This window comes from Coptis chinensis, chromosome 8 (genome assembly GCF_015680905.1).
Source record: "Coptis chinensis isolate HL-2020 chromosome 8, ASM1568090v1, whole genome shotgun sequence".
In the NCBI taxonomy this organism is placed as follows: domain Eukaryota; kingdom Viridiplantae; phylum Streptophyta; class Magnoliopsida; order Ranunculales; family Ranunculaceae; genus Coptis; species Coptis chinensis.
This window is the reverse complement of record NC_141463.1, coordinates 62,071,651-62,095,961: the sequence shown is the minus strand read 5'-3', so window position 1 is coordinate 62,095,961 and position 24,311 is coordinate 62,071,651. Positions and strand designations below refer to the sequence as shown.

General features: G+C 37.6%; 1 protein-coding gene across 1 annotated transcript; it reads left to right on the top strand.

The window, feature by feature from the left end:
- The first annotated feature begins 23,261 nt into the window (after positions 1-23,261).
- On the top strand, positions 23,262-24,311 carry LOC147482307 (uncharacterized). The gene has a single exon (XM_086579277.1). The coding sequence runs from the start codon at positions 23,262-23,264 to the stop codon at positions 24,309-24,311; it is 1,050 nt and encodes a 349-aa protein (XP_086435403.1).

Here is a 24,311-nt window from a genome sequence, read left to right as displayed (position 1 = left end):
TGGACTTAAGTAATTAGGTTTTGGGCTTGATTTAATAGCCCAAAACATAGCTCCAAAACTCATGCACGAAATTGTAAACCTAGCCCTCTCCTATATAAAGAGGACTAAGCTAGGCATAACTCTATATTACTTAAATTTTAATTCATAGATCCTTTCTTAGTTAATAAATTAGATAATAATTAGTTTTTCTTCTTAAGTCAAAACCCTAGTTATTGTTTTATTAGCCTAATCACCATTAATAAAGCCAAGTTATTTATATTGTTTAAATTATGTCTTATTCTTATTCTCATTCTTCTATTGATGATAGTCTAATGAATCTTCACTAAACCTCCATTAGAGGGGTTTGATGAAGCTTTGATGAAGACTTGATGTGTTAGTGTAAAATAAGTTGTAGTAATCTATTCCACTCTAGAAGGTAGTTAATTCGCCATGAGATTGGGTTTAAATTGCCTCACATGCTAATTATTAGTTGGTAGAGATTGCCATGAATAATTAGGGATTAAAAAGACCTCACCTTCATGTGAAAACATAAAGATTAGGATTACAACAAATCTATGCTAGCTTATTAAGGTTTAATCAAGGTGGAATCAAATCCCCCTAATACCTCTCTTATAATCAAATTACCATAGTATAAATTAGCATATCGTAATAAGCTATTTTCACCATATTAGTTTAATTCAATTATTGCTCTCGTTGATATTATAGAATTGTTTAAATTAGTGAAACTATTACGTCTAAGAAACTAGGAGTGGAACTAATTCTTTACTCCACCATATCGTAAGATAATCAAGAGTAGAAACTTTGATCTAGAGTAAATCCACAAGCTTTTACTTATTCCTAACATAATTAGTTAAGAGTAGGTAAAATGTTTGTTTTTACATTTATCAAATGGCGTCGCTACCATCTTAGTTTTGTTAGTTTAGTTTCCCGTTGTGTTTAAAATTCTACCAATATCCCATTTCACCCACCCACCCGATTGTTTGGTTCTAAATGTGTTGGTTTTTTCTTCAGAAAAATTTTTCTCGACATAGTACTCAAAGTGCGCCCGCGCCCTCGTGTGCTCTAAATTGAGTGCGCACGCCCTCTTGTTACTGGAAATTTTTTTGCAAACAGTACCTTGAGCGTGCCTGCGCCCTTATTTACTCTATAATAGAGCGCGCCCGCACCCCTCTGAAGAATAGCCCAATTTTTACAGATTAGTCACCGGCTCTCATTTTGTTCAAATTATTTTTACTATTCAATGTTTTCAACTTCTTAAATACACTGGGATTGCGTATACAAGATGTTATTCATACGCGAAGCAAGGAGGCATTCAGGTACTCTTTCCTTCACTCCTCGTCTATTCTATTCTAGGATTTTTTATTCTAGCATATCAGGGTTATTTGACTGATGTTAGTGGTTTGTATTTATATTGGCCTTAGCCTTGCATGAGATTAAGGTCCGGTAAGAGTAAACCATCTTCTGTTATTTATCGTAAATGTTAACGCACACGCCTATCTAGAATACCACACACTACACCTGCATCAATGGCTGACGAAACAAAGACTCCTCTCTCTGATTTTTACAAGGCCCTAAACGATATCCCTAAGTTATGCATCGTTCTTGCAGACCCAATGGGGGATTTTCAAATTCCCCCGAATATATTTAATTTGTTACCGATTTTTCATGAGTTAAACCACGAGAAGCCTTATCAGTATGTGCATAGGATAGAACAAGTTATTACCACATTTCATCATCCTACTGTAGGTTTGGAACAAATTAAACTTAGGGTGTTTCCTTTCACCCTAGCCGATAAGGCGGCGTCTTGGTTAACTGCCCAAACGCCTAATTCTGTGGTCTCGTGGACCAAACTCGTTCAATTGTTCATGGAATAGTTTTACCCACCACTGAAGACAGATGAAATGCTTCAAAAGATTCATTTCTTCTGCCAGAATCCTCATGAATCCTTTTCAGAGGTCTGGAATCATTTCACTAATCTTCTCATCGAGTGTCCACATTATAACCTTGCGAAAGACATGCTTGTTCGTGCCTTTTTCAAAGGGCTTTTACATCACCATAAAGAGGTTCTTGATATAATGACTGGGGGTATAGTAGTTTCCTTAGTAAAGGTGCCTCAGAAGCTTATAGGTTTTTAGAAAAGCAATCTAAGTGTCAAAATAACTGGGGGGTAATGACATCCCCTGCTCTACTAATTCTTCTTCCGTAGTTAAGACTGCTAGTATGTTTGAGGTTAAATCTTATCCTGAGCTTAGAACTCTAATCAAATCTCTCATAAAAAAAGGTAGAAACCATTTCTATTCAACATAAGCCTACTCCTGTCATGAACATAAACTCTTTTCCATGTAATTTCTATTACATCCTTGAGCATACCGACTCCTATTGTCCTCTCCTCTATGAACAACCACCCGCAGAGCCGGATAATGTTTGCTCCATAAATAGCGAACCTAACACACCTTGGAGATAACACCCCAACTTCGGTTGGCAGAATAACCAACAAGTTACACCTCCGGGGTTTAATAATCAAAATGTTAGGCCAGCAAACAATTATAACCAAGCTCCACCGAGACAAGGACAAGGACAAGATAATAATAATAATTATAATTATAATAGAGGTATTGTTCCGGTTAATAACAGCTATCGCAACCCACCCGTTAATAATCAACGTGAGATAGTTCCAGTCACACCACTTGTGGCCACTCCACCTTCACAACCAGATCGTTTCGAAGCCTACATCCAAGCTAACCAACAGATGTTACAATCCATACAAAATTCCATACAATAGTTAACCCAGGAGAAAGCCCAACCGAAAGGTGTGTTTCCAGGTCAAGCTATACCAAATCCGAAAACGCCAAACATAGCCTCTAAAGTAACCGGTAATACTAGTAATGATAATTTTAACGTTGGTGAGTTAAATGCCATCACCACTCTCCGTTCTAGCAGAGTGGTTGATAACATCGTATCTGTGCCCGTTGTTACCCCACCAATGGTCATTTCAAATGACAATTTACTAGATACCAAAATAGAAACTAAAGATCCTACTCCTGTACCAGTTAAACCACAACCCAAGAAGAAAGCGGCCAAGGTTAAATCTCCTATTGATCCATATGATAAATATAGAGAGACACCACCATTTTCCCAGAGACTAGCCATGTTAAACAAGAATACAAATTTTGATGAGATTAGGGAAGTTTTTATAAATCTAACAATAAACCTACCTTTTCTTGACGCTATTAAAAAAGTACCACAACATGCTAAGTTTCTAAAAGAGTTGTGCACTACTAGGCAGAAAACGAACATTCCAAAAGACGCCTTTTTAACTTAACAGTTTCCCACACTATCTGAACATAATGGAATCGCTAAGTACAAGGACCTAGGTCGCCCTACTATACAATGCACTTTAGGGAATACCTACATGATGATTACACTATTAGACCTGGGGGCGAGTGTTAACTTACTCTCTTATTATCTTTATAAACAAATAGGTCTACAAAAGATGCAACCAACTAAAATGATGTTACAATTTGCTGATCGTTCTCTTAAGTATCCTAAGGGTGTGGTTGAAAACGTGATGGTTAAAGTTCAAGATTTTTACTACCCAGCAGACTTTGTTATCCTAGATACAGAAGTCGCTAACGACTTTGTTCTTATCATTTTAGGGCGTCCTTTCTTGGCAACTGCCAATGCGCTCATAAACTGTCGCGATGGTTCGATGTCCATGTCCTTTGGCCATCTTTCTGTTGAGGTAAATGTTTTCAAAATGATGCAACAGTTACCCGATACGACTATCGATGGAGAAGTTAGCATGATCGAGAGCTTAGCTCAAGATTATTTCAACAATACATTCCCAGAAAATCAGATGCAGCAATTCCTTTCCTTCGATAGTTCCAACTTCGATGATGACTCCTACTTAGAGGAAGTCAATGCCCTTTTCGAGTCTACTCCTATCTTAGATCCCTCTATAGCTCCATCTTCCGAGTTTTAAGACATCTTACCTAAACAAGTCTTCACTACTCAAAACGATGACCCTCCGGAATCCTTTTTACCCATTCCTCCCACCCCTGTGCTTAAACCTCTACCTGCTGAGTTGAAATATATCCAGCTTGATCTGGATGGTAGTCATCCGGTGATCATATCTTCTCAGTTATCTGTTGATGAAGAGGCATGTTTGATTAGGGTGATTAGGGAACATCATTTCGCGATCGATTAGTCCCTAGACGACATTAAGGGAATTGACCTTAGCATATGCACGCATCGCATACATTTGGAGGATAATGCGAAGACTTCATGCGAACCTCAGCGTCGCTTGAACCCTTCCAAGAAAGAGGTGGTCAGGGAAAAAGTCTTACGGTTACTCGATGCGGGTATCATATATCCCATCTCCGATAGCGAATGGGTAAGTCCTATTCACGTAGTCCCTTACCGTTGTTCATAATGCTGCGAGTGAATATGTTTCCACACGAGTTCCTATGAAATGGAGGATATGTATTGATTACAGATCTTTAAATGCTATGACACAAAAATATCATTTTCCTTTACCTTTTATAGATCAGATGCTCGAACGTCTAGTTGGTCATGCTTATTATTGTTTTTTAGATGGCTATTCTGGCTATTTTTAGATCATTATCGATCCTAATGACCAAGACAAGACTACCTTCACATGTCCTTTTGGAACATATACCTATAAACAAATGCCTTTCGGCCTTTGTAATGCTCCTGGTACCTTCCAGCATTGTATGCTTCATATATTTAGTGACATGGTAGAGCGCTTCATGGAAGATTTCATGGATGATTTTTCTATCTATGGAGACTCTTTCAGTGAATGTCTGTCTAACCTTTCCAAGGTGTTGACACGGTGTGAGGAGAAGAATCTGGTTTTAAATTGGGAGAAATGTCATTTTATGGTAAAACGAGGAATAGTGCTGGGTCATATTGTATCTAGTGACGGTATAGAAGTAGATAATGCAAAATTAGATAAAATAGCATCTCTACCTATACCACGAACTATCCTTGACATTAGAGCCTTTTTAGGCCATGCAAGTTTTTATAGACGTTTTATCAAGGATTTTTCCAAATTAGCTAGGCCCTTAACTAATCTGCTTTTAAAATATGCCATATTTGATTTTAATTATGACTACAAATAGGCTTTTGAAACTTTAAAAGCCTCTTTAACATCTGCACCGATTATACAGCCTCCCAATTGGTCTAAACCTTCTGAGCTTATGTGCGACGCTAGCGATTATGTTGTTGGTGCTATGTTAGGCCAAAAACTAGATGATAAGTCCACCATTATTTATTATGCTAGTAAAACTTTAAACGATGCTCAAAGAAATTACACTACTACATAAAAGGAATTTTTAGTTATGGTTTATGCTTTAGATAAGTTCCGCCCTTATTTGGTTGGTTCAAAAACCTTAGTCTACACTGACCATGCAGCTCTTAGGTACCTTCTCGCCAAGAAGGATGCTAAACAAAGATTGATCCGTTGGATTCTTCTCCTGCAGGAGTTTACCCTAGAAATTAAGGATAAACGAGGGGTCAAAAATGTAGTTGCCGATCACTTATCTAGACTGACCAATGACAGTGATAGTGATTCTGAGTCCATACTTAATTCTTTTCCTGATGAGCATCTTTATTCTATTTTTTCTGCACCTTGGTATGTCGACATTGTGAATTATTTAGCTTCTGATATTATTCCTGATGTTTGGTCAAGAAATGAACGTAAAAGATTGTATGCCAGAGTTAAGCTATACTACTAGGATGAGCCCTACCTTTTTAAGTATTGTGCGGATCAGATTATTCGTTGGTGTATTCCCCAGTGGGAATATAATGAGATTTTATCCTTCTGCCATGACAAAAAGTGTGGTGGCCATTTTAGTGGTATAAAAACGGCATCTAAAGTTCTGCAATGTGGTTTTTATTGGCCTACCCTTTTTAAAGATGCCCAAATTTACTGCATGACGTGTGTTCGCTGCCAACAACTCGGACGTATCACTAAATATAATATGATGCCTTTAAATCCCATCATGGTAGTAGACATTTTTTATGTATGGGGCATTGATTTCATGGGTCCTTTTCCTGTTTCCCACGGTTTTATTTATATTTTTGTTGTCGTGGACTACGTTTCCAAATGGATAGAGGTCATGGCTTGTCGTAGTAATGACCATAAGACAGTTGTGTTTTTTGTTAAGAAATATATTTTCTATCGTTTTGGCATCCCTAAAGCCATCATCAGTGATGGCGGAATGCATTTTTGTAATAGAGTTGTTGCTTCTTTAGTTAAGAAGTACTGAGTTACCCATAAGGTGGATACTCCTTATCATCCACAGACTAATGGCCAAGTAGAAGTCTCTAATAGGAAAATTAAAAAAAATATTAGAAACGACAATCAATCCTGATCGGAAAGATTGGTCTAAGCATCTAACTGATGCCTTATGGGCATATCGGACAGCTTTTAAAACTCTTATAGGAATGTCTCCCTTTAGACTTGTGTTTGGAAAACCTTATCACTTGCCCGTTGAATTAGAGCACCGTGCTATGTGGGCTATAATGAGCCTTAACTTCAATATTGATGAGGCAGGTGTCAAGCTCAAATTACAATTAAATGAGCTTGAAGAAATCTGTAGCGATTCTTATGATCTCTCGAAGGATTATAAAGCTAGCATGAAACGTGTTCATGATAAACAAATTTTGTGTAAAGAGTTTGTGGTTGGTTAAAAGTTTTTGCTTTACAACTCCCATTTGCATATTTTCCCAAGAAAATTAAAAACTCGTTGGCCTGGTCCTTGATAGGAAATTAACCTGCCTAAATAAATAGACTAATTAAACCCTACTTTAATAATAATAATACTAGCAAGCGCACGAGGTCTATTGTAATAAGTGCGCAAGAATGAGGTCGATCCCACAGGGATTGCTATCTAGGGATAATTGAATACTAAAATATTATCTAACCTAATTCGAACAATATCTGTTGATGGAATTTGGAATTAACTATTATCTAAAACTATTTAATTTAACTACGGTCTAAGAAATGAATAAACTAAGTTTTGCTAAGTGGAGAGAATTCTAGGATGGTCGAATCCACCTTAAATCTCTGCAGACACTATCGACTTAACCTCTGGTATTCCAGTTATATATTTCTAAGTAGCATTATCAATGATAATCGATTGCTTCCTCGAGGATATTATCGTTACTATTCTTTTTGTACTTTCTTCGCAAAATTATCTTCTTACTCAGCTAAAGATTAAACCCAAAGCATTATTTGTCTTCTTACAGCATAAACAATCAAACGATTTAATACTAACAGTTATACCAAGCTTGATTAATAACCACCTATTCAAACTACCAAAAATGCATCACAGAAATGGTGAAAGAAATACTAGATATATTAATCACGAATTCAAAGAAGAATTTAATCTTTAATAACAATTCAGGAATACCAAATATCAAATCTCAAACATCCACATCGATCTAAGGTTTCATCTACGCCCTAGAAATAGTTTAGTTACACATGGAAAATAGAGCAGCAAGAACAGAAGAAAATAAAACCATTAACAAAACTAATATCAACTGTAGCGAGCCTGGCTTTATGCACTTAGTCTTTTCCAATCATTCCATCTCTTCGTCCTTTGGTGTTCTCCTCTGGTTTTTGGCTCCCTTCGATCTTTCAACTCCCTCCAGCTTATATCGTTTGGTATGCTTCCTTTTGGGTCTGAAAGAGTTTTGGGAGTTTTGGTTCAATTTGGAAAGGTTCTATTTTGGTGGAGATTCGTAACTGAGAGATTCGGTACGAATTTTAATTGGAAAGGGTGTTTTCTATTCATGAGAATTGGATGGAGAAGGAAACTAAGGGTTTCTACGGTGCTTCTCGGGTGGACAGTGAGTGGTATGGCCATTAGTTAGTGGGTATGGGCTTTGCTATTTGGCCTTTGGTCACTTGGGCTTTGATATTTACAAAGGGCTAACAAGCCTTCCTTTATACTGGTCACATGGGTGTACTAAGCTCATGGGTCATTTACCTTTTATTCCTTTGTTGCTTAGTTGAACCTAAAATAACAAAGACCCAAACCAATAAATCAAGCTGTCTGATGAAATCCAACATATTCTCCACACTAGCTGGCATCTCCACTGAACTCAATAACCAATCTTGCACCAACCAAACCAGGAACTCACGTATCTCATCAGTTTTGACATGTTTAATCGAGTTAACTCCAATTCCTGCAAAATCATTAAAAATGTACTAACTAAATCAAACAAATAAAGTAAATATACTAATTGATATAAAATTGGGCGTAAATAATGTAACATTTATGTGCTTATCAGTCCTTTTCTGGTTACTGAAGTCACCCCTTACGGGGAAATCACCTTGGTAAATCCCAAGGACAACAGTACATTTCAAGTTAATGACCAACGATTAAAACATTTTCACGAGTTAATGTCCCCAGATGTGGAGGATGTCCTTCTACAGGACCCTGTCTATGAGGACTGACCTTTGATGTTTGGTGTACTTCCTTTCATTTCCATATATTAGTGTGTGCACCATTAAGGTAACCGGGACCTCCTTTGGAGTATGTGGCTGTAAGTACCGGATCCTAAGTCAATGTTTAACATAATTCACGATTTCCACTCTTACATGTTTTCTCAGTTTTTGAGTCATGTTTCTCTATGGAGTGAATTGTGTCTTTATTGTTTATATATATATATATATATATATATATATATATATATATATATATATATATATATATATATATATATATATATATATATATATATATATATAGGGGACCCATATAGGGGTAGGTTCCGTTTACAACACTTTTTATACAATGTTTTATACAATACCCCCCACCAGACCCTTTAAGATGTTTTAAGGGCTAATATTTTGTGGATAAGATGCTCTCACCATGGATATGACCTCCATAAAAAATCGGGTCTTTTGAACATTTCTAAGTTTGCCAAAAAATGGTTACAAAATCGATATTTCTGGACTGTTGATAAAAAGTCATAGGTTGAGAGCAATTTTTTTCATGGTTAGGAGTTTTCAAATTAGCTGAATTTTTGTGGAGATGATCTCCATGGTGTGAAGATCATATCTACAAGGAATCAAGGCTTAATTCATATTTTCAAGGGATATTGTATAAAACATTGTATAAAAGTGTTGTAAACATTATATAATATACATATATATACATATATATATTAAAATCCTATAAACAGTAATCTAGCAAGTCTCTGAAATCTGACTTTAAAAGACCCACGTTTTAAAACAAATTTTCTAATCTATGTTTTCAAAATTTTGTTTAGTGGTGGGGTGTTTGGTCTTTCCTTTCTTGATCGCTCAACTTCCTATTCTTGTTGTTTATGTCGTTTAGTCGTATTTTGATTCGGGTTGACACTATCTATGAATTTAGATTTATTGTGATCATATAACTTATGTCATTTACGTGTTTCAAGGTGTTTCCCATCTTTTTATATGTCAACCATGGTTAGATTTGAGTTTTATATAGATCATTGGATTGTATTTTCTCTGCTGATCATTTTCATAGCTCATTCGCAAAAATCAGACCGTTAACGAATCGGAAATTTTAGTTTTAAATTTTACGAGGCATAGGACAGGATGGGCATTTTAGAATTTGTTTTGGGCTTGGGCCCAAACCAGTTTACCCTACGTGATCACGTGACTCGCACGTGATTTCCAAAAACTAAAGAGAGAGAGAAACCCTTCGCGAGTCTGCTTTTTCTCCGCCTCCAAGAACACCAACCAAAATTTAATTTAATTTAATTAAATTTAAAAAAAAAAAAAATAAATAAAAACCCCATGACTTAACCTCCACCCGAACTCACTCCAAATTTTGATAAAGTTTTAATTCACTCTTCCCCACCTTACATTCACCCTAAATTCAAAATCCGTAACCCAATGGCTCCTCAACCACCAAAGATTCTTCTGGAACTCAAACACAATTTTTCCCCTTTTTCAGGGCCGAAATGGTTATTAGGAAGTGGCATGGATTGTGGTATTCTCCGGAGGATTTTTATCACATTGATTTGGTATATGATTTTTATAAAAATAGGGAGATTGATGGTCGTCGGGTTTTTGTGAAGGTGAATGGTAGTCGGAGGGAATTGACTACAGCAGTATTTGTCTGAGATTACTAACATTGACCAAAGACCTATTGTACTCACAATGCAGGAATCTCAGTTTGGTGAAATTGGTCCGTTGATGACGGAGACTGTCTTGGAAGGAGTTTACAATGCGAACTCGCATTGTGTTCTTCAGACGTCTCTGAGACATAACCAGATGGCTATGGCTCAGTGGGTTGGTAGAAATGTGATTGCCACCACGAAAGTAAGTGATATCAATTTGAATTGTCTGCACATTCTCTGGATCCTTCAGAACAAGATGTATGAGTTTTGCATCCTCGACTTTTTGTTAAGTGCATGAGATTAGAGCAGTTGGTAAATTTACCGCAGGCTTCCCTACTTTGATTACAAAGGTTATGTTATATTAGGGAGGTGTTCCGAAGACTGGTAATATTAATTTGAAGTTGCATGAAAATGCACGTATCTATCGAGAATGTATTAAGAGGGATTGGCAATTGTCGGAAGATAGGCGTTTTGAGACAGTATCGGATGAGGATGACACGACGTGTTTTGATGTAGATGCTTTGGAAAGGGCTACTATGGATGTAGCCCGCATCTCATTACTTCATCGTGGCCTACGAACTTTCCATACTCAATATGAGACGATTCGTACAGGCCAACATTCTCTGAATGACCTATGTGAGGCTATTCAGACTAGGCAGGGTACCGTTCTCAGTAACCAAACTAAGTTGTAGCAAAATATTCAGTTGCTTAGTGATAGTCACCAGGACATCCAGGATAACATGGAGACTCTCATCCAAAGCAATACGGAGCGTTGGGAAGCCATGGATGTCTTTATGGAGCAACATCGCACGTTTCAAGTAGAAGTTCTACAATGCCTGCCAACTCATGAAGGTTCTTCTTCTGCCGACTCTGGGAGGCATGAGCGTCGTCGACGTAGGACGGATGGCTCTGGCCCTTCCTCATCTCGTGTCTAGTTGTTGATTAGATTATTGTTGTTAGGAAATTTTCCTGTTTTTAGTAGAATTGGATTCTTAGTTGTTTAGTTAAGTAGTTAATATTGAATTATCTAATTGTTTTTGAATAATTAATTGTTATTTGAATTTCAAGTTAATTTAATTTTTTGTCCAAGCATGCTATCGATTTTTCATGAATCCCACCTTCCCAATTTGTTTGGGGGTGGCATTATTTGTTTAGCATTGTATTTTACCCTATCCACCTGTTTTGGAAGTTAATATTGCAAGGTTGTGAGAATATGGTTTATGTGAGCATGTTGCTAAATATGGTGTAGCTAGAATTAGCTACTCTTGGTTTGTGCAACCTCAAGGATTAGAAATTGGATGATTGCTATTTTAATTCCAGCCAAAAAGCAATTGGTTTGATTTTGGAGTCTGCAACTGGTCTGTTTCTATTTTGGATTTATAAATTTTCTTTTTCCATCATCTTGCCTTAACAATTTGGGCAACTTGTGAAACTTAGATTAAGAAACTAGTCCTCTATAAATCATTGGTTCACTCTAAACTTAACACCACACCTCTCACCTTGCACTTCTCACTTTCACTTCAGAACACTTCCAAAGGTACCGGGCGCCCCAAGACCCTCTTTTGCCTATACCGCAGGCCGGCGCCAACAAATCTTGGAATTCTTGTCAGATTAAGCTCGCTCGTGCCTTTCCATAAGCTATCTTAAGCGCGCCCGCGCCTTCACCTCAACACAACTTCAGTTCTGATTTTTGGGTTCTTCCACAGTCACTTCCAGGAGTTCCGTAGTGTGTTTGTTTGATATGAAGTCTCCTCAAATCATACCGAAGCAGTCCTTCGAAGATTTGTTCGAGAGTGACACTTATGGGTCTTGGTTCCGCAACTTGATTATACAGGCAGGATGGCAGCCTCTAATGGTAAGCTCTGATGATCTATATTCTCCTACACTTACAATTTATTTCTATGATCATTGTAAGTTCTTTTATCGACCGAATGGGGAACAAGTGTTCTCTGGCACCATTGATGATGAAACAATGAACTTAACCAAGTTCTTGTTGGCCTTTGCTATTGGACTTTCTATGCCTGCTGAAATCCAAAACTCATGGGGCTATTTGGTTGATAATATGTATATCTACAACTATGAGTTTTTGCATGAGACCTATGGGGCAAGGATTTTTTGTGTAGAAGACTAAGGGTAATACAACGTAGCCCTTGGTAGCTTGTCCCTTAACGTGGGCACTGTTATGTTCTTTATCACGCTGAATATCTTAGGGGAATGGCGTTTTTCTTTTGCGAATAATGCTACTTATGACGTCTTCTTTGCTCTAGCTGAGGGACATATGCTCTATGACCTTCCCAAGACCTTAGTGTTCAGTTTAGCACGAGCCCATAGTATGAAGCATAAGTACCTTCTTATGCCTGTCTTGGTTTGCCGCATAATGCTATGTTTCTTTCCTGAGTTCTGTACCGTTTCACGGATTGGGTTGGGGTTGATATTGTGAGACCCACCAATTGCATTATACGCTCATTACGTGCAATGACATGGCCGGGGTGGAGGCTACAACCTAATTAGGTTGCCCCTTACACCCCATCCGACCAAGTAGCGCTTAACAGGTTAACAAAGGTAGATGATAAAATGGCATAAGGCCTGGCAAATTGTCATGGCGTGGGGCGTGGCAGGATGCAAAGGAACCTCACTTCTTTATAGAAGAGGAGGACAATGCTTAAATGATGGATATGAGGTAAGTTTTATTTTTTGTTAGTGTCTACTTATGTCCCAAGCCATTTCATTTTTGTTATTCCTATAACGGGTGAAACTCATATAGAGTTGCGTCTATTTTTATTTATCTATATTAGTATGTTCTAAATTTGTTTTGCTGGTGTTCTTAAATTTTCACGCGTTTCCATGGTATTTCCTATCCTTTTTATTTCTATACTTTGAGGACAAAGCATGTTTTTATTTGGAGGTGGCATAGAAACACGCGTAATTTAAGGCACCTATTAGGATATATATATAAATAATAAGTATTTATACTATGCACTTAGGAATATTAGTATTGTTTCTTTCTCCATGATGATATTAGTCTAGAAGTTTCACGTTAGCTCTTAAATTAGAATAGTTTTTAAGAAACTTAGGTTAATATGTAGGTAATAGTCATTGCATCTTTCCATAAATATATTGCATGAGCATCTATGTTTGTATTGGCAGTAAGTTTATGAAATCTAGGCTATAGTACTTATTCTACAAATCCTGTGAGAATATAGTCTTAAAGCCTTATATGAGTAAAATATTTGAGTAGTGACACAAGAGAGAAGTAAATTCCGAATAGAGAAATCACACGTCCACTTGCTTGATCACTATACCATATCCTAAGCGAGAATATAGACCCTTTTTAGATTGATATGGCCAGAAATTCAAACCTATATGAAATTATTTTTCGCTAGTCGCCCCTCTGAGCCTTTCTTTAGCCTTTTCATAAACCACAAATCTTGTACCCTTTTATAAGAAACAAAACAAAATAAAAATAAAATCAGCCTACCCACTTTTGAATGAGTCTGAGAATAGAGATGAAAAGAAAAGAGAAAGACCTATGGAATACCAAGAATTTGTTAGTAGTTTCAAATAAGAAAAAAAAAAAAAAAGTTTCCATCCAAAGAAAAGAAAAAAAATAAATAAATAAAATAAAAAGTTAGAACTCCAAAAACAGAATCAAAGGAGTCAAAAGCCAAAAGCCAAAAGAAAAAAAAATGGCTAAGGATGGAAACAAAGTGTAGAAGCAAAGTAAGAACAAGGTTTTCTCTAGTTACATATTTTGAAGACTCAATTATCTCAAACTTGTCCTTTTGAATATCCATTTCCTTCATTCTTAAACCATCACCTAATCCCCGCAACACCTAATAAAGACCTCTAGCTCAATTAGGAATAGGTTACTGTGATAGTAAGTGGCAGATGTGTTTGATCGACTTCGGCTTCCTTGTACGTCATTGAGATTGTAAGGTAAAGTGTGCCCACTTCACACTGGAGTGAGTGAAACTTGAGTGGAAAAATTAGAGTATTTTTGTTTTGACATATTTGTGAGGACCTACTTAAGGACGTTATTCCAAAGTTTCATAAACAGATCTGTTATTGCATTTCATAGCATAGTTCATTTTATATATATATATATATATATGTGTGTGTGTGTGTGTGTGTGTGTGTGTGTGTGTGTGTGTGTGTTTATCCATAGATGATTGATCATTATGCACGTATTACATTGCTAGTGAGATGTATAGATATCTGAGAATAAATAAGGAAACAGTCATTTTTATTTCTTAGTCGTTGTAGTATAGATAAAGTTTGTGAGTACCTTCTCTGGAAAACTCTCACAAGACTATAACTCATCTACTAGGGAATTCCTAGTGGTTTAAGGCCTTATTGCATATGGTCAATGCAATCGCACTCGGCGAAACGAGATTAGTTAGAACTCCATTTTTGGTCACTTATTTTAATTTCTCATATTTGCTTGAGGACAAGCAAAATGCTGTTTGGGGGTGGTTTGATAAGAGCCCAAAATTGTAGTTTTCACCCCTTAATAATATTACATTTAGACTAATTATGTGTATAATAAATAAGAGTTAGTATTGTTTACGTGTTTTTGTGTATTTCAGGTATTGGAGTCAAATATGTGAAGAAATATGTCACTTTTGCAAGAGAAAGGAGCAAAGGTTGGTTGCTAAGAAGTTCAATGATTAAAGGTCAAGATTCAAGGAGAAAAAACATATTTAAAGCCCAGTCAAAGCTGAAAAGTCAAAGTCAACGCGGGCAGAAATAGAGCATAAAAGTCAACATAACTTCCGCAGGCCGTATCTTTGGACTCAGACCTCGGAATTGGGCCTATTATATGTCAAAACGATTGACTCGGAAAGAGATTTCTAACGGTCCAGGCCTTGATCCAATCAGAGGAGTAAAAGTGGATGAAAGGGTTGTTACAGTAATTTTTAGCAGAGAAACCCTTTTTGGACTTAAGTAATTAGGTTTTGGGCTTGATTTAATGGCCCAAAACATAGCTCCAAATCCCATGCATGAAATTGTAAACCTAGCCCTCTCCTATATAAAGAGGACTAAGGAATAACTCTCTATTACTTAGTTAATAAATTAGATAATAATTAGTTTTTCTTCTTAAGTCAAAACCCTAGTTATTGTTTTATTAGTCTAATCACCATTAATAAAGCCAAGTTATTTATATTATTTCAATTATGTCTTATTCTTATTCTCATTCTTCTATTGATGATAGTCTAATGAATCTTAACTAAACCTCCATTAGAGGGGTTTGATGAAGCTTTGATGAAGACTTGATGTGTTAGTGTAGAATAAGTTGTAGTAATCTATTTCACTCTAGAAGGTAGTTAATTCGCCATGAGAATGGGTTTAAATTGCCTCACATGCTAATTATTAGTTGGTAGAGATTGCCATGAATAATTATGGATTAAAAAGACCCAACCTTCATGTGAAAATATAAATATTAGGATTACAACAAATCTATGCTGGCTTATTAAGGTGGAATCAAATCCCCCTAATACCTTTCTTCTCATTCACATCTTATAATAAAATTGCCATAGTATAAATTAGTATATCGTAATTAGCTATTTTCACCATATTAGTTTAATTCAATTATTGCTCTCGTTGATATTATAGAATTGTTTAAATTAGTGAAATTGTTACGTCTAAGAAACTAGGAGTGGAACGAATTCTTTACTCCACCATATCACAAGATAATCGAGAGTAAAAAATTTGATCTAGAGTAAATCCACAAGCTTTTACTTATTCCTAGCATAATTAGTTAAGAGTAGGTAAAACGTTTGTTTTTACATTTATCAGCGAGCTTCATTGGTCGTTGTTGAACTGGTTTGGTTGGATTTACATTCAATTTGTGGCAAACAACTTTGGGATCAATCCCTGGCATATCGATGTAAGACCAAGCAAAGACATTTTTATTCAATGACAAAAAGTTTACAAGTTATTCCTTCAAGTTGGGGTCTAAATCAACCCCAACATACACAAATTTAGGATTTTTCTCAATTCCTAAATTAACTTTTTCCCCGGTCTGGCTCTGTCTTTGAGGTCGTTGTTGTAGTCAGGTCGTTTACTGCAAAGACATCTTTATTCAATGACAAAAAGTTTATAAGTTGTTCCTTCAAGTTGCCGTCTAAATCAGCCCCAACATACACAAATTTAGGATTTTCCTCAGTTCTTAAATTAACTTTTTCCCCTGGCTTCATCTTTGGGGTCATTGTTTTAGTCAGGTCGTTGACTGCAGACTGAGGAACATTATGCACTTCTGGTTTGGAAGAGCTTGCAATAGCTGGCACTGGCACGTCTTTGGTGGGTATCTTTGAAGAGTTGGTCTCCTTTTGATTGGATTCATCCTTCAGCATGTTACATTTGTGGGACTCCAACTGATTGCTCCTGAGCTCCATAATTCCTCTTGGTCCTGGGAAGTGGATGAGTTGGTGTAGCGTTGATAGTACTGCACACATCTTGTGTATCCAACGACGACCTAAGATTGATGTGTAAAAGGATTTGACATTTACCATGTTGAACCTAGTTAAAACCTTGACTTTGACATCCTTTTCTCCAATGGATACAAGTAATATCACATCTCCAGTGGCATCAAAATGTTGTCCATTGAAACCAAACACGTGGTGCTCGGGCATCAATTAGGACAATGTCAAGTAGGTACATATCTTTATATGTCTGGTAAAAGAATACGTCGCAAGAGCTTCCAGGGTCTATTAGTACACGCTTGACAGTTCAACCGTTGATTTTGATATGTATGACTAATGCATCATTATTAGGCAAGCAAACTTTCTTTAGGTCTTCCTCTGAAAATACAATGTCTCCAACAGATCGGGTGGTGTCAGATGATACAAATCTAGCTCGATGAGATCGGTTGTATATTTGTTGCAAAGACCCTACGATGCTTTTCTCTATTTGATGTTTCATCATTTGAATTATTATTAGTTATCATGTTGATGACTCTGTTTTCTTCTAGATCAGAAGAGTGATGACGTCTTTGGTGTCGAGATCTATTGGGAAATTTGGAACGCTGGTGGGAGCGACCTCGAGTGTGAGTATTACGAGTTCGTTCGTGACTTCGACTTCAACTGCGATCTCACCTAGCCTTGAGATTATGGCGTAGGTCGCCATGTTGTAGGTCGAGGAAGTGTTTGAGGTGTCCCTCTTTAACTAAATCCTACAAATAATGCTTAGGCACCAACATGCGTCGGTGTCATGGCATCGTACGTCATGAAATGCACAATATGGCTTCCCAAGTGTGTCTAGGAGTTTGTTGACATATGGTTTGAAGTATGAAGCCTTTCTAATTTTATCCAAGATGTAGCTTTGAGGCTTATCGAAGTGAGCAAATGTCCTTTTGGTGTATGGCTTTGACTTTAACTTTGATGCAATGAATTAAACAAATATGAATTTTCGAAAAAAATTTGTGAAAAGTAAGAGAAAATATGCGAATACATCAATAAATAAACAAATATGGCGTAGTAAGTAGTAACTACACCAAAAATGACCAAAATAAGCAACTCACTTTCCCAAAATTAACAATCCTCTCAAATAGACATATATGATATATCTCAATAATCAAATGAGCTCCTATAAAAATATAAAAACTAAAAATTAAAAGGGAAAAGCAACAAGGATGGCAAGGTGAGAAAGATTGTTTGAGAAAGATTAGGTCTTTAATGTTTAGTAACATTTTTTTTTTTCGATAACCCTTTAATGTTTAGTAACTAGTAAATACTAAATCCTAAATGTTAAATTGACAAAAATAATTTAACCACTATTTAAATTATTTATTACATTTGTCCCATTTGAAATTTTTGGTAAATTTTGTGAAAAACTGCATATTTTACAAAATGAACGAAATCGAAAAAATGGTCGAAAATTTCGTGAAATTACTTTGAAAACTTGCAAACAGAAAATGTAGGGTTCGAAATGTTTCTATGCCCACTGAAAAGGAAAACTTTCGTGATAATTTTGCAAAAATTTCCTAAATTTAGTTCCTTGCTTTGACGACAAAGAGTCGTTATATGAATTTCCTGGGAGCTTCTTGGATTAAGATGGTTCGGAAACTGCATCAATGACCTCTTTCTGGTTTCGGTGCTCTAGAGCTTCTTCAAGTTTGATGTTTTAGAATAGTTGTATGTAAACAACAACTATAGTAGAACAGAAGGAACATTAGACAAGGACAGCAGTAACAGGGAACCACTAAGGCTCGTATTAGACTGTCCTTAAGGAAAGATTTCACCCCTTCCAGTGGTGCAGAAAGGTAGCAGTGGCGTCTTCCTCGCAGGATTCAATGGTGTACAGCATTTTGACTTTGCACTAGAACAAACTACTCTCTAGAACATCAATATAACTCTCTCTGGCAGCTACAGGAAGAAGAGAAGAAAAATAGGGCAGGTTGCGAGTTCTATTTCTCTGGATGGATTTTGTTCTGTTGAAGTCCATTCCCTCTATGGACTCACAGTCCTATTTATAGAGGTTAGGTTGGTCTCCTAAATGGATAAGGAAGAGAGACCAACTCCTAATAGAACACCAAAAGTTGTTGCTAAAAAAAAAACAAAACAAGTTTAGGCAATTGGTCAAACCACTGTTGGAGTTTATACCAATACCAATCAATTCCCTCACTACACAGATAACTTGTATTTAAACTCAATTCAACTCTAGACAAATTCTAAATATCAACTACAACCTATACTAACATGCCCAACTCGCTAAACAACTATTAACAACAGATAATAATGTAAAGCAGAATTAGAGACGTACCACAACACAAAGATATACCGTGGTTCGGCCAATGGTACCTACTTCCACAAGAGCTAGTTCTTTATAAAGTGGAAAGGAAGATTACAATCACTCCTTGCAGTCTCTCACCTTACTAGATCACTCTTATCTCTTTACAGGGTTGTCTCTCTGTAAAGGTTATCTCTCAATCTTGATAGCTCTCAAGATTGGGTTTTCTCTGACTTTTGTGTTGCCTCTCGTGTGTTTTATGGGTGTTAGGTTTTGCCAAAAACTCTAACTCTTATTGCAAACTCGTAGTCCACAATTTCTTCTGAAAATAGACTTGGGCACGGGTCGCGCCTCAGGCAAGACCAAGTCGAGCGCAGGTCGGGCTGAAGGTACTTGGAGGTCGAATCGAGGCATGGCATGGTCGCGGCGGGGCAAGGCCTATTCTGAGTGCAGGTCACGCTCAGACTTCTCCAAGCAGAAATCAACTCCTTTTCTCTCCTCATGTGAGGGATAACGCCAACAATCTCCCCCTCCCGAACAGTGAGGGGGGATTCCTCCATGCAATTTCCAAATCAACAGGAAGAGTGTGCTGCCATTCCGGCAATAGCACAACAAACATCAAACTTACTTTTCGGTAAGACTTTGGTCATCATATCCGACCCGTTCTTATCAGTATGGATCTTCTCAATACACAAATGCTTGTCTTCGAGTACTTCTCTAATCCAATGATAACGCACATGTATGTGCTTGGATCTAGAATGAAAACTCGGATTCTTGCTCAAATGGATGGCGCTCTGACTGTCACATAGAACTACAAACTGTTTCTGCTTTAGCCCTAGTTCGTCGAAGAACCTCTTTATCCATAGCATCTCTTTGCAACACTCAATGGCTGCAATATACTCGGCTTCTGTAGTGGAGAGGGCAACACACTTTCGCAACTTTGATTGCCAAGAAACTGCTCCCCCTGCAAAAGTAACCAGATAACCGGAGGTGGACTTCATCGAGTCAACATCACTTGCCATGTCTGCATCAGTGTAACATTCAAGTAAGGGCTTACTTCCACCAAAGCACAAACACGATTTGGAAGTGCCCTTGAGATATCTCAATATCCACTTAACACCTTCCCAATGTGCCTTCCCCGGATTTGATAGAAATCGGCTTACAACACCAACGGCGAAAGTAATATTCAGTCTTGTACACACCATTGTGTACATCAAATTGCCCACTGTAGATGCACAAGGAATCTTTTCTATCTAACTCTGCTCATGCTCACCCTTTGGACACATCTCTTTGGTCATGCAGAACTGGCCACCAAGCAGACAACTGACTGGCTTTGCTTGATTCATGTTGAATCTCTTCAACACCTTCTCAATATAGCTTTCTTGAGAAAGCCACAACTTCCCACTCCTTCTGTCATGAGTGATCCGTATCCCAAGTATCTGCTTTGCTTGACCCAAATCCTTCATCTTAAAGGACTTACTCTAGTCTTTCTTCAGCTTGGATATCTTGTTGATGTTTGGGCCAACTATCAACATATCATCCACATACAGTAATAGCACTATGAAATCCCCATCTGGAAATCTCTGAACAAACACACAATGATCGGAAGCAGACTTCTTGTATCCTTGCTTCGCCATAAAGGAATCAAACTTTATGTACCACTGTCTTGATGCTTGCTTCAACCCATACAAGCTTTTTATCAGCTTGCATACTAGGTGTTCCTTGCCTTTGACCTCAAACCCCCTCTGGCTGGTCCTTGTAGACATCTTCTTCAAGGTCTCCATGAAAAAATGTTATCTTAACATCTAGCAGCTCAACCTCTAGGTTCATACTTGCGGTCATATCCAATACCACCCGGATAGAAGTCATCTTCACTACAGGAGAGAAAATCTCATCAAAGTCAATCCCTTTTCTTTGACCAAATCCCTTCACAACAAGGCGAGCTTTGTGCCTTGGGTGAGGATTGTTCTCCTCATACTTGACTTTGTATATCCACTTATTCTTGAAAAAATTTTGTCCTTGCGGTTTCTCAACTAACTCATAAGTGTGATTCTTATGCAAAGAATCCATCTCGTCATGCATGGCGTTCAACCACTTTTCTTTGTCTGTACCTTCAAGTGCCTCTTGATAGTATATAGGTTCTCCACCATCTGATATTAGCACGTACGTATGTGGTGGATACCTGGTTGAAGCTAGTCTCTCTCTGTTTGACCTCCTTGCCCCATCTGCTGGTGCCTCGGGAGGATGCACTTCTGCTTGCTCTGGTGGTGGTTCATGCATCTCATCTGCATCTTCTATACCAATAGGTTATATCCCATCATGAGCAATAGGATCCTCATCATGAGCTTCAAGCCCATGGTTCTCTGCATTCTCAATGCCTTTTGAACGTTCCACAGTAGGAACTTCTGGTTCTGAATCAACAAGATCATTGGTGAAAGCCTGTAGCTTCTCACCCTCCTCAAAGTCTGCTATGGTTTGGTCTTCCAGGAACACAACATCTTGACTTCGGATTACCTTCTTGTTAATCGGATCATAGAGTTTGTAACCAAACTTTTCATCTCCATAACCCAGAAAAATGCACTGCTTGGCTTTGTCATCAAGCTTGGATCTCTCATCCTTCGGAATATGTACAAATGCCCTGTACCCAAATACCCTCAAGTATCCATAATCAACATCTCTGCCTAACAAAGCTTGAATGCAATCATTCCTTAGTTACGCAATCATTCCTCAATGGGGACCTTATGTGAGCGAACGGGAGTAACTTAAGCTTAAACAACCTCCTAATCCTGTGCACTTTTTCTTACTCTTTTTAGCTAATATTAGTTGGTGAGACCATCTTATCACTTCATTTCCCTCCACTTTTTACCTTTTATGGTATAGAATTCAAAACAAACCATAGGAAGTTGACGAAGAAAGGTCTGTGAGAATGGCAAATCATCCAGGAACCTCAACCAATACTCGAGGTGAGGCACCTATGAGCTGGAGCTCCCTTTTTACAAATCAAGGTAATAATGTTGTAGATGATACTTTAGAATGGATAGAGACCGCTGAAGAAGAAGGAGTTGTTGAAGTTCCAAACTCAATAATTCAAGAGGGTTGTAATATCTGGTACGATTATGTGGTGTGGTTTTTCATTGATAAAATATTACCTTTTCCTCTAGTGAAAAGGATTTTGGAGAAAACCTGGAAAACAACAACATCATATGAGATCTCAACAGATGATGACCTTTTTTAATTCAAGTTCTCAAATGATGAAGACAGGAAGAGAGTGCTTGAAAGGGGACCAGTCTTTGTGGCGGGCAGAATTTTCATGATCAAACAATGGTCTGAAGAATTGGAATATCAAAGAAGCCTCATTAATACTATCCCTATATGGGTTAAATTCTTTGCAGTACCTAAGCAATTGTGGACACGTCGAGGAATTAGTATGATTACGAGCAAAATTGGGAAACCTTTGAGCTGGGATGCAACAACTACGAATAGGCAAAGACTCAACTTTGAGAGAGTATGCGTTGAGGTAAGTGTTCAATGTAAGTACCCCAAATCCTTACGATTTAAGCTTGGTGGAGATAGAATTGCTACTGTAGGAGTTGAGTATCCTTGGACACCTCCCACATGTACAGTATGCAAGAGATTTGGGCATAACACCAACAAATGCCCAAATAGAGTAAACTCTGTGTGGATTCCATGAAATACAACCACCCAAACAGATGTGGCAGGAACTAGTTGTATGAGAAATGTGGATGGAGCAGCAGTACTACAAGAGAAGGAAAATAATGTTGAGCAATCAGTGGCTGAGCTAGATGGGGAAAACAGTAATGGGGTCATAAACTTGGACTACTACCCTGAGAGTAATGTAGTGGTGAACAATCCATTCTCGGTGTTAGATGAGTAGGAAAATCAGGAAACTGAAAACAACCTTTCGGATAATGTTTCAGAAGATGATATAAGGGAGGAGCAGGACATTCGTGCAATGAGTACAAGTACAGAACTGGTTCCCTATGTAGAACCAAATTCGTGCTTCTTTGATGCTCTTGAAAATCCATCGAAACAAGTGAATTCTTTTGTCGAGGAATGTGCAGTTTACAAGGACATGGAACCAGTTCCAGCAGAAGAACTCAACAATGCTTCTAAGCAAGTATTCAATGATCACATTGCGAAAAAGCATACAGAACCACCTATAGCTATAACATCAGCCCCTGTTACTAGAAACTAATAGAAACAGCAAGCATAAAAGGCATCAGTTTCAGGACAAAAGGGTAAGCAGAGTGAGCAGCAACTCCTTCAAAGTTTAACAAGGGGTAGGGGGAGAGGGAAATCAAAAGGCCCTGGAAGGAAGTAACCTCTCTTTTACAAGGGGTTGAGGGGAAATAAATATGTTTTTATTAACAATGTCAAAATTAGGAATATGGAATATTAGAGGCATCAATGATATAGCAAAAGCAAGGGAAATTAATAAAGTTAGGCTTGAGAATAAGTTGTGTATGATGGGGTTACTGGAGACAAAAGTCAGAGCTGACAAATATGACAGTATTAGAGGTACTTGCTACCCCTTTCGGTCTTCTCTGAACAACTATAATAAGGATCCTGCTGGAAGGATTTGGTTTTGCTGGGATCCAGGATTCATACAAGTGACTCCCATTAAAGAATCATCCCAGATGATCCATTGTGAGGTTACAATTCTCCCTACAAATCATAGTTTTCTTTTGACTATGGTATATGCCAGCAATTCTTCTAGGGAAAGACAGACTCTCTGGTATGATTTAATCTCTCTGAGTAACAGTATTAGTACTCCATGGAGTGTGAGTGGAGATTTCAATAGCATCTTATTTTCACATGAAAGAATTGGAAGTGAACTAGCGCATCCTAGAGAACTGAGGGACTTCTCTGAGTGTGTAAACTCCATTGGGCTAGTGGACATGACTTTTACAGGGAGCTTTTTCACTTGGACAAATAATTCGGAGGGAACAGGAAGGAAATGCCCAAAGATCGATAGATGCTTAGTAAATGTGCATTGGGGATCATTGTTTCCTGCATCTGAATATGAGTTCTTGCCTCAAGGAGTGTCAGACCACACTCCCATGATAGTGACATGGTACACTCCAGTTAGGTATGCCCATCCATTTAGATTTTGCAATGCTTGGGTTCTACATCCAACTTTTACTGATACAGTGAAAGCAGCTTGGGATATTCTGATAGCGGGCAACCCTCTTTACATCTTATCCCAGAAGATAAAGAACTTAAAAGGGACTTTGAAGAGTTGGTCTAAGCAGAACTTCTCCGATATTGGTCAAAGAACAGAGATGGCAAGAATCAAACTCTTTGCAATACAAAGAGATTTGAATGCAAATCAAGGGGACTCAAATCTGTTTACACAAGAAAAACAAGCAAGAAAGGAATATTCAGATCTGTTAAGGATGGAGTATGAGGACATAAAGTAA

What these genes read in the sequence shown, in the direction of transcription:
- LOC147482307 (XM_086579277.1), top strand. Translation starts at nt 23,262, where the DNA reads ATGTCAAAATTAGGAATATGGAATATTAGAGGCATCAATGATATAGCA.